Genomic DNA, 15,599 nt, shown 5'->3' with positions numbered 1-15,599 from the left:
ATTGGATACACTCCCCCATAAATAACTTTACAATAATGCTACATTAGCAAATGAACAGAACAAACAAAATAAATAAATATAGAGGGGCAATATAAATCACCCCGACCTGCAGACAAACTGGTGATAGTTTTACCAAACATATTGGAAAAGATCCCTTATCAGATTTAGCCATATAAAGATTGGCTAACCCAGTTATTGGGAGTTTTTGGTAACAAATTCACAATTTAACAGCAAAACAAAAAACTTCCCTCATTACAGCTAGTTAATGGTTACTTGGATGTACTACATTAATTATGAAGTTCATCAAAATCAAGGCAAACTGCACTCCTATAATATGTTTCTATGACTCTCTGATGAAACTACATCATCAAAAGTGGAGAAACGCGCAAGTGTTGTTGCATAATTATCCTGACAAACATGGAAGCACCTTTCTGTTAGACTTTCAACTAACAAGGACGTGTACTGCCGAAAGGCAAAACTGTGGCTTGTGCATCATATTGCTCTAATGAGAGACTCTATGCATGTCGGCACACACACTGGCAGTTTAAGAGAGTGAAAGTCACAGAGCACTGCGGGTGTGAGCTGTTGCTCTCTGTTGATAACACAGAGTATCACACTAAGGAAAAAGGTCTCTTGTTTAAGTTGTGTTCCTGTCTACATCTATATCCGTCAGCGGGATATGCATTATGAGTTTTTGAGCGCTTGATTTGAAATAGTGGTTATGGACACCTCTCTTCCACAAATAATTGCACACAGCCTAAATTCTGTCACAAGTGGAATTCTTACTGGAACTTTGCTTATACAGAATTTTTATTACAATTAGACATTTCCTGTTTTTTGTGCAGTGAATGAGGAATTAATCTGGGGTGTGCGCCTCCGGATCAGTACTAAATGGAGTTAGAAGTTTAACAGAAATGATGCTGGTTTGATAAATAAACCATATGGACTATATGTTTTTTTTAATGATAATCAATTGCGTTTTATATTGATTAAAATTACTTGTTTGTAATTACATTGTGGTTGGTTGGTCTGAAATACAGGTAAACGAGTAAGCGTCCTTGCTTCTTTAGAGTCCTGTCCTATAATAAGTATTACACATACATATACACACCTATATCCAGTTCTTCCAGTTTGCTAAGGGCGACAGCTGTTGAGTCCCCATTGATAACATCAAGAAAGAAGTCAGCTGGATTGTTATGTGATTCACATTCGTAACCTGCAGATGAGGAATAATATAATATTAAATATATACATACATATTATACATCCATATATTCACTATACTGCATTCACTTGACAGTCAGAGTTTCTAACCCAGTTGTGTAAAGTAATTCAGTGCATCCTCAGCAGGTCCGTGGTATAACATTCTACCTCCAGCCAGTAAGGTCATGCTACTAAACAATCTGAAGATGGAATAGCGTGGCTGGTGTATAGAGAAGATGATGGTCTTGCCTTGCCTTGACATCCTACAATAGTGAAACGATAAACATGGAAAAGGTTATGGGTTAAGATTGAACTGGGCAGTTCCAAGATTAAATGTCTTCTGGTTCAGTAGAACAGTGCTGTCTAAGCATTTACATGAAAGGGACACATATGCAAGTACACAGAGGAGGCATATTATTAAAAATGATGCACTAATACAGTAGAATCTACAAATGTGGTCAGGAAAGGTGGGAGCCACAAAACAAGCTTGAAAGAGCACAAGCATATCCTTCTCAAGTAAGCCTTTCTTGAAGACTGCGGCATTCAGGCATACAAAAGCGTAATTCAGCTCCTTATTGTTTTCCCAACCACCCTCATCTATACAAATCTGATGTTTTACAAGCCACAATATCGGATCTGGCACTACTGAAATGTGCATCTCATCAGTAGTCTCTTCTATGGGGCATTTTCTGGGGTGACATCGCATTAACCATTAGGAACATAATATGGCAACCTAATAGTAACTGCTTCAGCTCAGACTAATCAACAGTTTATAAAAACTGTTGCTCACAGAGAGAAGGATAAAGCTTATGCTGAAACAATAGCAGGCTTTTAAATCCATGCAGTGACAATTAAGTCTGCACTGTTATGTAGGTAAAAGATTTGCCCCTCTACCTAGCCAGACCCCTGGGGTCTGCTACAAGTAGGTGTTTTCTCCAAGGCTGAAATAGATCAATTAATAAATCAGTCAATTAAGCTAACCAACTTTAAATGGTGACAGTGGGGTGTGTGAGCAGGAGGACCAATCACAAGCTGTAATCTCTTGATTACAGCATGCCATTGGCTGCCCTTTTTCCCAGCTTTCAGTCAGGGCTGTAACTGGAATTGAAGAGCACCTTCGTAAAATCTTTGAATAGATGGGAGTGCAATTAATCACAGATATCAACTCAACAAAAGTGCAAGGATTGTAATAAGCAAGAGCCCGATAAACCAGTTTTGTCAGTTAAATATTAAAGTTTAGGTAAGAGTATGCATTTTCATATTTCACCACCTTTTTAGAAGCAATAGAACAGCATTGGCAGTGCTGGCGTCCAAACCAGTGGTTGGTTCATCCAAGAATAAAATGCCTGGGTCCGTGATGAGCTCCATACCAATGTTTGTCCTTTTCCTTTCTCCTCCAGACACTCCACGAATGAGCTGGGTACCAACCTAAAACAGACAGGTTATTTAAGCGTATAATATATACCACAAAAGCTACCATTTCTTAATGACCAAATGCTTGCCGCCACTGATGAACAACTGGGAAGCGATTACCGCTATTACATTTGTTGTACATTACCTTTGCATCAGCCACTTTGGTTAATCCAAGTTCCTTGATGATCTTATTGATTCGCTCATCCTTCTCCTTTTGCCTCACTGATCTGGGCAACCTCAAGGCTGCAGAGAACTGCAGGTTCTCTCTAATAGTCAATGTCCCCATCACAACATCATCCTTAAAGAGAATACCAAGAAATATTTACAGTTATACAGCATTAATAAATAAGTTTAGCTACCACAGTAGCTTTATTCATTCACCACAAACTTCAAATTATTAGGGAACAGTGCTAAGGTCACCTTGAAGGTAATTTATTTCAACAAAACATTTTCTTGACAAAGTTACCGTGCTTCAAATACTTATAACAATGTTGGAAACAACTTCAAAATGAGAAGTGGATATTATTGGTAAAAAATTCCACAGTTATTTTAGGCTCAGTGTCATTAGTGTTACACAGGACTTTTTGAACCCTGTACTTTTTGTGTCGGATCAGAGTGTTCAGAAGCTTATGTAGCGACAAACTGCGATGGAGGGAGAACTTGGAGCGATTCAGCGGTTAGAACACAGCATTCTCCCAGCTGAAGACCTATAAAGCGCCACCTGTGTGACACAGAAACCAAGCTCTCCCTTTGCTGCAGTTGATCACTATGGAAGCTTCAGACAAGAAAGGTGCAACATTCTAATATACCCTTGTGTTTCTAGGCTAAAGAGTAGTTTGCTACTTTAAAAACAAATTAAGCTGCTCATTAGTAATTTGCGGACTTAAGTCAATTCTTTCTGGCCATAATGATGAAATATGACATATGAAGTTCCTAGCCCAAATAAAAGCACAAGGTCGATTGCCAAAAGTGGCCTTACATATTTTAGTATACATAATTTTTTAGTTTAACTTTTTCCCCCAAGAGAGAAGCAAATAACTTACAGGCTGCTGTTTGGGGGTGGGCGTTAGGGGTGTGTATTGTGGGCTATTTATATTGTCATTGGGCAGCACGGTGGCTATGTGGTTAGCACTTCTGCCTTACAGCACTGAGGTCATGAGTTAAATTCCCGACTATGGCCATATCTGTGAGGAGTTTGTATGTTCTCCCCGTGTTTGCGTGGGTTTCCTCCGGGAGCTTTGATTTCTTCCCACACTCCAAAAACATACTGGTAGGTTAATTGGCTGCTAACAAATTGATCCTAATCTGTGTCTGTGTTAAGGAATTTAGATTGTAAGCTCCACTAGGGCAGGGACTAATGCGAGAGAGTTCTCTGTACAGCGCTGCGGAATTAGTGGCGCTATATAAATAAATGGTAATAATAATAATAATAATGTCATATAACACAGAAAGAGAAAGACAGCACAGGAAATACTGTAGGTATTGAAGATAGTGCTACAATGCTCATTGTAATAACATATCCGTTTAACTCTCTCATTAGTCAAAGACAATATCCTGCATAGCCGTTTATAAAACCAGATAACCAACCTGTACAACATAGCCAGTGAGACACTTGAAGTTAGGTGGCTGGGGTTTCCCATCTACTAGCACGTCACCAGAGAGGCCATGTGGGTCTTTCCTTGCAGCAAGAACATCCAGAAGCCTGCAGGTGAAGCAGCAAGGTGTAGGGGTTTATTTTTATCAACCAACACAATCATACACAGTACAAACGTGCTGCAACAGCTCTAGCTCTATGACCTCCATATATGAGCGTTACAATGCATAATTCAGAAAAATATACCGTATATACACATAATATAATATTAGTTTGATGAGTAAACAAATTCAGAAACCTTCTACTAGATTCACCTGTAACAGTACAAATGTTGTATTAATATATTAGCCATTCACAAACTCTAGTAAAATGAAGGCCTTGCTCTCACTATCAGCTAACTAACGGTAATTTAGAAACAAAAACGAAAAAAAAATTGTATTCACAAACAACGTTACTTACGATGATTTGCCACTGCCAGTGGGTCCCAAAATTGCATTTAGACCAGGTCTCATAATTCCGCTGGAAACGCAAAAACAATTAGTGGTTATTTCACCAATTTACAAGTTGGCAGTGTGCAGCAATAAAAAAAGCAGTTGAACACAAAAAAAGGAACTGCATAATACTTCATTTAAAATGACACAAAAAGATGGATTAGGCTTAAAAAAAAAAAAAAAAAACAACAAAAAACAACTATACTTTATTTACAAGATGTTAACTTCATAAAATTGTAGCTTTGCAAAATGGCAACCACAGTCACATGACGCACGATGTAGTGAGCAGAGAGGCTTTGGAACACCTCTTTATCTGCCCTGTGAAACCCTCCACCATCCTATAACATGACATGTTAGGAGTCTGTGTGCGTGACTGTCAGTCATACTTAGCTGTCCTACAAATCATTATCTTGTTTTCAAAATCTGGAGGACAGACAAGACAAATGGCTATTAGATGCATTCTTAAATAAATAAGAAAAAACCCTTTGTGAGATTGGCGCTTTAAGATTTGCTTCAGAAAATAGATTACCTTGGACAGCATAAGAAATGGAGAATATTGACGAGTACATAACCTAGGAAGCAGCAAGCTTAATGTTAGTAATGACAACTGATAGGAAGATGCTTGCTGTTACTGCAAAGATTCACTCTCTGTTTCCCTGAAGACGGCATGGAGAAAAGAGCTGGAACTGGCCATGATCTATACATGTTTGTATCCCTGATACAAGTTTGGTGTACCCATGATTTTCAAATTGCTTTAATTAACAGTCTACCTTCAGGTCAATGAACTGACCTTTTGGGTGAGGAAACATTTTTATGAAATTTGCAGAACACACTTCACATTTAATTGCCATTTAAATAACTATTACAACTAACCCAGCAGTGACTGTTCAATGAAATAAGATTTTTTAGTTTGTTACATGAAATTATTGCAGTTACCGATTATGAATAAAAATCTACATGCAGTAATCCTAAATGCAGATTACATATTCATACTCTTTATGTAAACTTGCTCTAATACATGTCAACACCTCCTTATGTGGATATCAGTTATGGATAACTATTTATGGAGAGAATTCCTATGAATTTGTTCACGGAATTCTTTATTTTATTTTTTTCACTGGACACAATTTAATGCTCACACAACTCTGTAGCTTTGGTTTAATGGAATAATTTAAAATTAATGTCAGACCAACAATATTGTGAATTATGAATCAATGTGAAATGTTGAATCACTATATCTTTGAATATACTGTCAGACATTTTTTGACTATATGATTAATAAAAATGAGAATATATCTTTATAAAGCGTCTTTATTAAAAGCTTTTACCATATGCACACACTTTAGTTGATCTCCTGGGTTTATTCTTCCTAAATAAAGGAAGCTATATATCTTCTATAGTGGTTTCCATTGCATGACTGATCTTACATTATTATTGCGGTGAGCACCCCTGCTTACTATTATAGTCTGTACATGTATACATAGTTCTTTGGCATTATCCAAATTCTGGCTCTGAGATTCCATCTGTAACTTTTACCTCTCGAGAACCTCTAAAAAAGGTTTTATTATACAACATCAACATACATCCAAATGGGAGTATTTATACTTAGCCCCTGAAAACCATATGAGAAAATGTACTCAGAACGTATGTATCTGACCCTAAATATATATTATTGGGTATATGTATGAGTTTGCAATTTTGAACATCCTCCATGTTACATATTTTACACACAGTACTAGTACTAGGTCAAATGCTATAGCAAGTTATTGTTCCGATAAGTCACCTTTTACACAGTGAGTAATATTCGCTAATTTTTAACTGCGTAGTGTGCAAATAACTTTTATTATCATGTCACATTCCTCAGAAGAAAGCTTCCCAAATAACTCAGTAGATAACCCATGTGAACATAATACATTTTTCTTTTTAAATGCACACACACACCTAGGGTATTCAATTTTCATAAAAACACACACACACAGCAAAGTAAATTTGCACCTCACTACAATAATTGGAAGATATGTCCAAAAATATCAATGGGTATTTGTAACAAGCAACCAATGGTTTAGAGGCCAGTTAAACAGATTCTAAATTAGTGTTTACATCCTCACATTTAAAACGTACTTTTATGGCCTATGAAAAGTACATGAACAGTACAAATGTAATGACCTGTACATGCACCGTTTCTGACAAGCACTTGATTCAGGCCAATTTTTCAGAAGTGCTAACGCTCGGTACAACATAATGATATTGTATAGGAGCGCTAAATACATAGTACGCTATGTGACAGAGAAGTTATGTGAAGACTCTGTTAATACGCTCATTTTTCAATGCTCTAAGGCAGATAATGTAAATTACACTTAATAAAACTGGTGGAGCATCTCATGCCATAGAGAAGCAGAAAAGAATTAAGTTATACTGAATTTTAAATGCCTACTAGTATATACTGCATACACAATATCTGTGATTTCCCCACCAAAAAATAAGCAAAGGAGGGGATTTAAAAAAAAAAAAAAAGAAAGAAAGAAAAGGAAGTCATTTCCCACTATTCATGCTAAAAAATAAATTAGAGGAAGTTAAAAATGGCAAGTCACTAAGATAAATTACAGAGCATGACTGTGCAAACTTCTATATGACAAAGCATTAATGATCACTAAAATATGTAATGCAAGTCAGGTAACGCACTACAGATTCTCCTAGGAGCTGTGCTAAATTGCACCACTCACAATTTCCCATGAGCCCAGAGAATAATAATAAGACATCCTCCTTTGGTGTTCCACTGCTCTCAAGATGCACATCCTTACTGCTAGGAGAATTCTGTTATGAGTCCAGTCTGGATAGATAGACCCACTTGATGGCTCATATGCAGGGGAAATTTACCTATATGCTTTAAACACCATTAAAATGCAGTTAAAATCAGATGTAAACCCCTATACCTGGGAGGTGAGTGCATCTGATTTTAACTGCATTTTAATGGTGTTTAATGCATATAGGTCAGTGTAGGACCTGCATATAATGAGGTGCCCTTGATGCTGTGATGCAGGCTTAATTGTTTTTATCAAAATATGAACTAATACCTCATGTTTTCATTTTGCTAGATACACATAGATATGACGAAGTCCGAGTGACGAAACGCGTAGGGTTCCAATGAGAATGGAGACTGGTTACCGGGGCAACCGGACCCGGAAGTTACACGGAACTCTGGTCGCGGTACAGATCACCAGCAGGATTTCAAACAGCGTGTTAAAGATACCCTGATGTGCACTGTTTTCCTTACTAAATGTAAGTGAATTTTATTAATTGTTTAATAAATGTATGTATTGGAATACTACACCATTGGAGAATTCGTTTTTTCTCTCGTCTTCTAAATATGTGAAAGTTCTGTGGCGGACCTTGTGAACACATATGAAAATATACTTGACGATCATTTGGAATCCTTTACAGATGACCTTGTGACTTTGGACATTGATATTGCTTACGTCCACCACTGTGAATATGAACATTTTATTTGATCATTCTTTGTATTTTGTGATTCATGTTATGTCCAGCTAGTGTTTGACACTCAATTACCTTCAACTCAAATCCCTCCCCCCTATTTGCGCCTATCACGATTGTTTGTTTTTCATGAATTGTACTTGTGGAAATTGAGTAGGTATTTCCAAGGGCTTTTTTGGGCTGCATTCCCCAACCTTTCCCCCACCATATAGGAGCGCAGAAAGGACTACCATATTTATTTCTACACATAGATATGCAGTTTAAAGGATAAGCGCTGACAACTTTCTTTTTGTTTTGTATCCATATAAGGGCATTTATATTGACACGCAGCTGGTACCACATACAATATGGGATATACCGAGCGCGGGCTTATTTTTCTCTGGTTTTGTTTCAAAATATTGCCTTTTTGTAATAGCAGCTGTCCATCAAGCCTATTTAAGGCACATTTGGGTGTGGCTCACAAGCCAGCCTTTGCTAGATGTAAACCCCTATACCTGGGAGGTGAGTGCATCTGATTTTAACTGCATTTTAATAGTGTTTAAAGCATATAGGTCAGTGTAGGACCTGCATATAATGAGGTACCCTTGACGTTGGGATGCAGGCTTAAGTCTTTTGATCAAAATATGAACTAATACCTCATGTTTTCATTTTGCTAGACACACATAGATATGCAGTTTAAAGGATAAGCGCTGACAACTTTCTTTTTGTTTTGTATCCATATAAGGGCATTTATATTGCCACGCAGCTGGTACCATATATAATGTGGGATATACCGAGCGCGGGCTTATTTTTCTCTGAGATATATATATATATATATATATATATATATATATATATATATATATATATAAAAATATATATATATTACACACAATCTGCTTTGGAGAAGCCTACTAGTGGTACACACCTACAATAGGGAGCTGGAGGAATTGTTTTTCTTCATATATTTATCTGTAAATTTGGCCTAGTGTGTATTCTGGACACCTGCAATACCCATCCCCCTTCACTTGCTAATGACACACATATATAGAATGCTCACAAAGAAACAACAGTTGAGATATAAATCCCAACTTAGACGAGACAGTCCAGATTCTTGGGATCTGCCCCACCGTCCTCCACACTACTGGGACTGTTGGGAGATACGTCCCGCTCACCGCAGTGCTACTAGTGCGTGCAGCCATACAGGGGTACTTTTAGGAGAAGGCAGGGAGATTTGGAGCCAATTAGCGCTTCTGAAGCTCTAGGTACATACCCAATGTAAAACTCCACAACAGACCACTTACAGTGTTCTGAATATTAAAGCTGCAGTATGGAGGAAAAATGGATCTATTCAAACCCTGACAAAAAAATATGCTATTAGCTGAATTCTCATTGTTCTGCTTAGTAAAAGGGAAAATAACATTGTGACTTTTTAATGACAAACTCAATGTGAAAGGAGTGTCACTGGAATTCATTAACATGCAGTTCATTAAAATTTGTAATAAACTATATTTTCAACTGTTCAAAGTCTATTGAGTAACACAAAAACCGTCTCATTTGAATGCCATGCAGGGAAGGTTAATAGGCTTTGCAGAGATGTTGTACATCTATGCAGACTTACCTGTCAAACTAAGGAATGCGCACATACAGCAGATAACATGGACACAAATGCCCATTCCTCATGCAACAAAAAAATATATTGCCAACTACACCTAAACATCATTGATATACATTCCAATCATAACACTAAACCGTAATAGGTACAGATCTTGAAATATGATTCTGTGACAAGCTGAATGGATAATGTATATACACGGAATTAGGGAAAATTAATGAATAAGCCCATATAAATATAGGAACCAAGGAAAGATCTTTTGGCCAGTAGGCAAGTATTTGGCCTATGGTAACACAATATCCCAGGTATAATGAAGTCAAACAAAGCGGTAACAAGCTGTGATGAGGATGTAGGACAATGGCATGTCCGTGGCATGTCACTCTGCTGTCAAAACGTACATGAAAAGTAACACACAAGTTTAGGAACATGCCACATTTGCTATAAGTTACTTTGCTTCTAATGACCTTTTAAAACTTCCTGTTCTCAGGGAATGTTATCATTACATTTTGCAAAGTGTGTTTCAAAGTTCCAATTATGCAATAATAAAAACAAACACATTTTTGGGTGCACATAAGCAATATTAACCATTAACATGCACTCTTAAAATTTGTGTCCCATTTCAGGACATACAGTTGTGACCAACAAAATTTGGCACTCTTGCTCTTATTTCAAATAACACAGAATTTCGAAACATAAGGTGAAATTAACAACAGCATTTGGTCTCCACAATTCTAGATCTGTTAATACACAGAATCTTTTGTTTTTTTCCTAAATTTAATATGGTGTATCTTTTTAAATCAGAAAATTGGAAGAAATTTGACAAAATTAATGACACCTGGGGCTAGATTTACTAACAGGCGTGTTTGTAAACCCGCCGACTTTCGGCGGGTTTGGCGGCGGTTTAGCCATCGCCGGATTTACTAAGGCTAAACCCGCCGTCCAAACGGCCAGAAATGATGTTTTCAAACCCGCCTCTGTATAAAGCGCCATGACGGTTTCAACAATGTTCAACATACAAACAGCCGGATTTACTATTAGGGGGTTTATAAAGCTGCCGGAAAACCGCCATTCAATAGACCAAAATGAAAGCGCTGCTTGTGAGCAGCGAGATTGTTCAAACAGTGTGCTGTTTCAGATATTTAGTCAATCAGAACATAAGAGAAAGCACCTTTGATATTTTAATCATTTGGAAAATCATTATTTATTGCTAAAGGGACAAAATAAATGTAATAATAATTTATGAAAGAATTTTTTTTTATATTTTTTTTTTAAAGGGACACTGTTATAGCATTATATTTTGTAGAAAATGTAAATATATAATATTATTAACTGATTGTTAATGGTGGATATAATTATTTATGTTGCACAATTTGTCATGACATATTGTCCAAATAATGTAATAATTAAATAATTGTATCCCCTTTATATAATGAAAATATTTTATTCCCTCATAAGATAATATTTTATTCATTTTGCCCCTTAATCAATAAATAATGCTTGCCAACATAATTTAAATGTCAATGGTACTTTCTCTAATGTTCTGAATGGCAAAATAGTTCAAACAGCATATTTAAGCTATCAAGCCATTCTGAAGCAGGTATTAAAACTGTCCTGTCCTGTTTTTTGGCTGGCGGTTTTGTGGCGGTTTTGTGGCGGTTTCATCCAAACCGCCGGCGGTTTGGACAAAACCGCCGGCGGTTTAGCTTTTTCAATCCGCCACACATCGCCAGTCATTTTAAATTGAAGCCTCAAGTCGCCCTATAGTAAATGCGACGGTTTGAACCACTAAACCGCCGGCGATGAGTGGCGGTTTCAAACCTCCACCAAACACGATTCTTAGTAAATCTAGCCCCTAGACTTAATATTTGGTAGCACAACCTTTGGTCAAATGAACTGTAATAAACTCCATCCTATAGCCATGGATAAGATTTCTGCACCTCTATACTGGCAGTTAGGTCCGCTCTTCGTATGCAAACTGCTCTAGTTCTCCCAGAATTTGCAGTTATCAGATATCTCCACAGTTCTATAGGATTTAGGTATGTGCCCATTGCTGTCCTTTTCAGAATAGTCCAGCTGGATACTTTTTGAAGTGTGTGTTAGGGTCATTGTACTGCTGGAAGATCCATGACCATCGACAGAGACCTAGCTTTCCGACATTGGACTCAACATTGCTCTCTAAAATGGCCCAGTAATATCCAGATTTCTTGATACAATGCACATGTTCAAGACACCCAATACCAGATACAGCACTGCAACCCCAAAACCCCAAACAGTGAACCTCATCCATGTTAGACTGTAGGGAAGTGAGTGTTTTTTTTTTATTTTGTTTCCTGTAAACACATGGATGATGTCCTTTACCAAAAAGCTCTAATTTGGTCTCATCTGTCTCTGTGACATTTTCACAGAAGAAATTTGGCATGTTCAGGTATGTTTTGGCAAACTGTAGTTGGGCTTTTGTTTATTTCTCTCTCTCAGCAATGGAACCTTGCTGCCACATAACCCCCTTTCATTGAGGTGGCAACAGACTGTATGAGTTGAAACTGTCGTACCTTGTGTATAAAAGCCCTCTATTCCAACAATCCCGTACTGCAATCTTCGATTAAGTGTTCTCTTTCCAGGGAGGTAGGCTACAGTGCCGTGGGCCTTAAACGTCCTAATAACACTAAGGGCTAGATTTACTAAACTGCGGATTTGAAAAAGTGGAGATGTTGCCTATAGCAACCAATCAGATTCTAGTTGTCATTTATTAAGCGCACTCTACAAAATGACAGCTAGAATCTGATTCCACCTAACCCCCTCATCTCATCTCCTCCACCTGCTCTCCCCCTCTCTCCTCCCAGCCCCCCTGTTCTCTCCCCACTTCTTCAACTTGCTCCCTGTGTGCCTGTGTTCTGTCTACCCTCCCTTAGGATGTAAGCTCATTTGAGCAGAGCCCTCTTCCCTCTGTTCTCCATACCTGTTCTTCTGCTCCGTCTTTACTGCATTAGCCTGCCAGGAGTCTCTGAAGTTTTGCTATTTTTTTGTTTACTGTGTGTAATGTTTCACCTTGTTTAGTCTACTGTTTGTGCTGTGTACGGCGCTGCGGAACTCTTGTGGCGCCTAACAAATAAAGGATAATAATAATAATTGGTTGCTATAGGCAACATCTCCACTTTTTCAAACCCGCACTTTAGTAAAAATACCCTTAAGTACGGTGAAAATGGGAACAAGATTTCTTTAATTCTGATTTGTAGCCTTGAGAGTGTCCATGCTTTGCTTCAGTTTCCTGTCTGACCTTCATAGATAATTCTCCGTCTTTCATTTTTTTCTTCATGCTCAATGCAGTACACATAGTGAAACAAAAGAGAACGAGTGCTTTTCTCTATTCAAGCTCATTTAATGAATGATTTTTATAATGCAGGCACCTGCTACTTACCAAAGATGAGTTCAAGTGAAGCAGAATCACCTACTTGAAAGCTAATTATTTTTATGTACTGTTAAAAAGTGGCAATAATTTTGATTTCTATGTGGAATGAGCTTTTTGTCTTTTATTCTACTGCAAACCAAAGGAATACCTATGTTGATACCAAAATATTTTTTAATTTCAACAATTCTCTGGTGGAATTTTCTGGAGCATTAGTAGAAAAAAAAAAGATTGCCATTATATTTTATTTGGCACAAATAGATTTATTACATTTTAGGACTTGGGCAGGCTATAATATTTGGCATGTACAAAAAATGGATTTTACTTCCATGTCAATAAAGATCGTCTTTTGAGGCTGCTAATCGAGTGTACTTCATTCATTCGATCATCAGAATGTGCTACCACCATTATATGAAAGCAGGACTTTTGGCAGGCCTGGAGCACTCAGGTCAGAGTTAACACCACACCAAAGGGAAACCAAACAGAAAACCACTAGTGTGAAATATTTGATTCAACTTCATTGTTTAGAGCTACGAATAGAATGGTCTCTAATGTAAGGAAGCCGCTAGTTTATCCGGATAAGAAACCCCCTGCTGAATTAGCAGGATGCAAGCGACCACTCCTTTCCATACAAGGCTTTTGTAACATCTTGAGGAAAACAAGGCCTTCAAAACAACTCGCATAACACAATTTCACTTCATGCCCATGGAAATGACTAAAATCATTTTCTCACAGTCAGACACATAAAAGTGCTAAGTCCGGGCCTAGTAGCTGTAACTCCTTAGAAAGTCAACTGTATTGCCAGAATTTGCAAGATAAAACCCCATTTGAATACGTATGGACCAATTTAACCTACTGCAATTCTGAAGTGGAATAACACCATGGGGTAAATGTATCATACCCAAGTTTCTTTAGCTCGCGGGAGTTCGGCGAGATGACAGCTAAAATTTAAAGCGGCGCTGCCTTGTAAAGGGAAACTTGCCTTTACAAGGCAGCGCCGCTTTAAATTTTAGCTGTCATCTCGCCGAACTCCCGCGAGCTGAAGAAACCGGGGTATGATACATTTACCCCCATCATCGGTTTATTTATAAGACACTGTAGAATCCGTTGTACCAGACTGTCATCTTACCGATATGAAAAACATGAGTACCATAAGTATTATGACACAGATTGTAATAGTGACATGAATACAATTAAGCATAACATCTCCCCGGATGGTCTCTCTAGCATTAATACCAAGAGGTAGTGGAGGATTCAGCTTAAGACATGACAATTAGGTTGTACGAGAGAGGAAGACATGAGGAGAGGACCTTGCCCTAGAGGGCTTACAATCTAGAGAAATCTAGAAGCCTAATTATTACGGAGATACATAGACCTAAAATAAGTTATGTTTTTATACATGAATGAACTACACACTGGATGTCACTTGTTACTGTGAAAACAGAAATATTTACATAACTGATTAGAAGGAACAAGAGTGTATCACACTGTGGCAGTGTAGCAGATTACAGATGATCGATTGGCTTGCAGTCTCCTACATAATTGTCTTGGCAATTATTATTCATGGCAATATATGCAGGCAATTAGTGGATATTTTCAGTAATAACTTGGATAACATTACAATGGCTGTGGCCAGGTGTAAGCTCTGTTTCATGAATTGCACCATTCAAGCATGGGTTCAATGCAGAGCTGGATTAAGGCTCTGGGGGGCCCGGGGCACTTAAGACAGAGGGGGCCCTATGGTGTAATATGGCCAAATACGCAGGCAATATTATGTTCACTAGTATTAAGTGCACACAGCTCCCCCTTCACGAACAGAGAAGTATAAAGAGGGACATACATCCCAACTGTCCATTCTGACTAAGTGGCACAGTCACCCAAATTCGGGACTGCCCCACCAGATTCAGGACAGATGACAGACTATCCTGCTTTCTCCTACATGTTATTTCCGCTTTCTGTTTTTGCAGCCTGCACCCAGACAGCTCGTCCACCATCATGTCAATTGACCCATATAATTATAAAATTATCTTTGCATGTGTATGTATATATCGGTCATCCCTTCCATCCTAGTCCAACTAAGCATTAGCAGGTCTGGAGTGTGGCAAGGCAACAGATGCTAATGTCTGTGGCAGTAGTTAGCTTGAAGGTGTTTTATGTCATTTTCATTTTGTTTTCTTAATATTAACATTTTTACATGGCCTCGCCATGCATTTGCATATAAAGTTAGTGTATGTCCAGAGGAGGGGAGCTGATGGAATGAGTGGCGGTAAAAACAGGTGGTAAATTGTGGTTGGCAGTGTCCTGATAGGCAGTGCAAATGTCCATGTGGTTACAGAAAATGAGACATTAGATAACATCCATGGCACAGTTGTAACTTTACAATTTTACTTTGTCATTTTCTTCAGTCTC

At 37.9% G+C, this 15,599-nt stretch overlaps 1 protein-coding gene across 5 annotated transcripts in view; it reads right to left on the bottom strand.

Annotated features, from left to right (window-relative positions):
• The window catches only part of ABCG2 (ATP binding cassette subfamily G member 2 (JR blood group)), a 136,106-nt gene that overhangs the window by 17,294 nt on the left and 103,213 nt on the right, over positions 1-15,599 (bottom strand). For all 5 annotated transcript variants that reach the window (XM_075201921.1, XM_075201912.1, XM_075201928.1 and 2 more), the window contains 6 exons: positions 4,670-4,729; positions 4,204-4,318; positions 2,762-2,914; positions 2,474-2,631; positions 1,315-1,466; positions 1,112-1,216 (listed from right to left, as the gene is read on the bottom strand). In XM_075201921.1, the coding sequence (XP_075058022.1) occupies positions 1,112-1,216; positions 1,315-1,466; positions 2,474-2,631; positions 2,762-2,914; positions 4,204-4,318; positions 4,670-4,729 (743 nt within the window). The remainder of the gene's footprint in view (positions 1-1,111; positions 1,217-1,314; positions 1,467-2,473; positions 2,632-2,761; positions 2,915-4,203; positions 4,319-4,669; positions 4,730-15,599) is intronic.

This window comes from Mixophyes fleayi, chromosome 1, assembly GCF_038048845.1.
Source record: "Mixophyes fleayi isolate aMixFle1 chromosome 1, aMixFle1.hap1, whole genome shotgun sequence".
Taxonomy (NCBI): Eukaryota; Metazoa; Chordata; class Amphibia; order Anura; family Limnodynastidae; genus Mixophyes; species Mixophyes fleayi.
The sequence above is the reverse complement of the archived record's forward strand: the minus strand, read 5'-3'. Positions and strand labels throughout refer to the sequence as shown.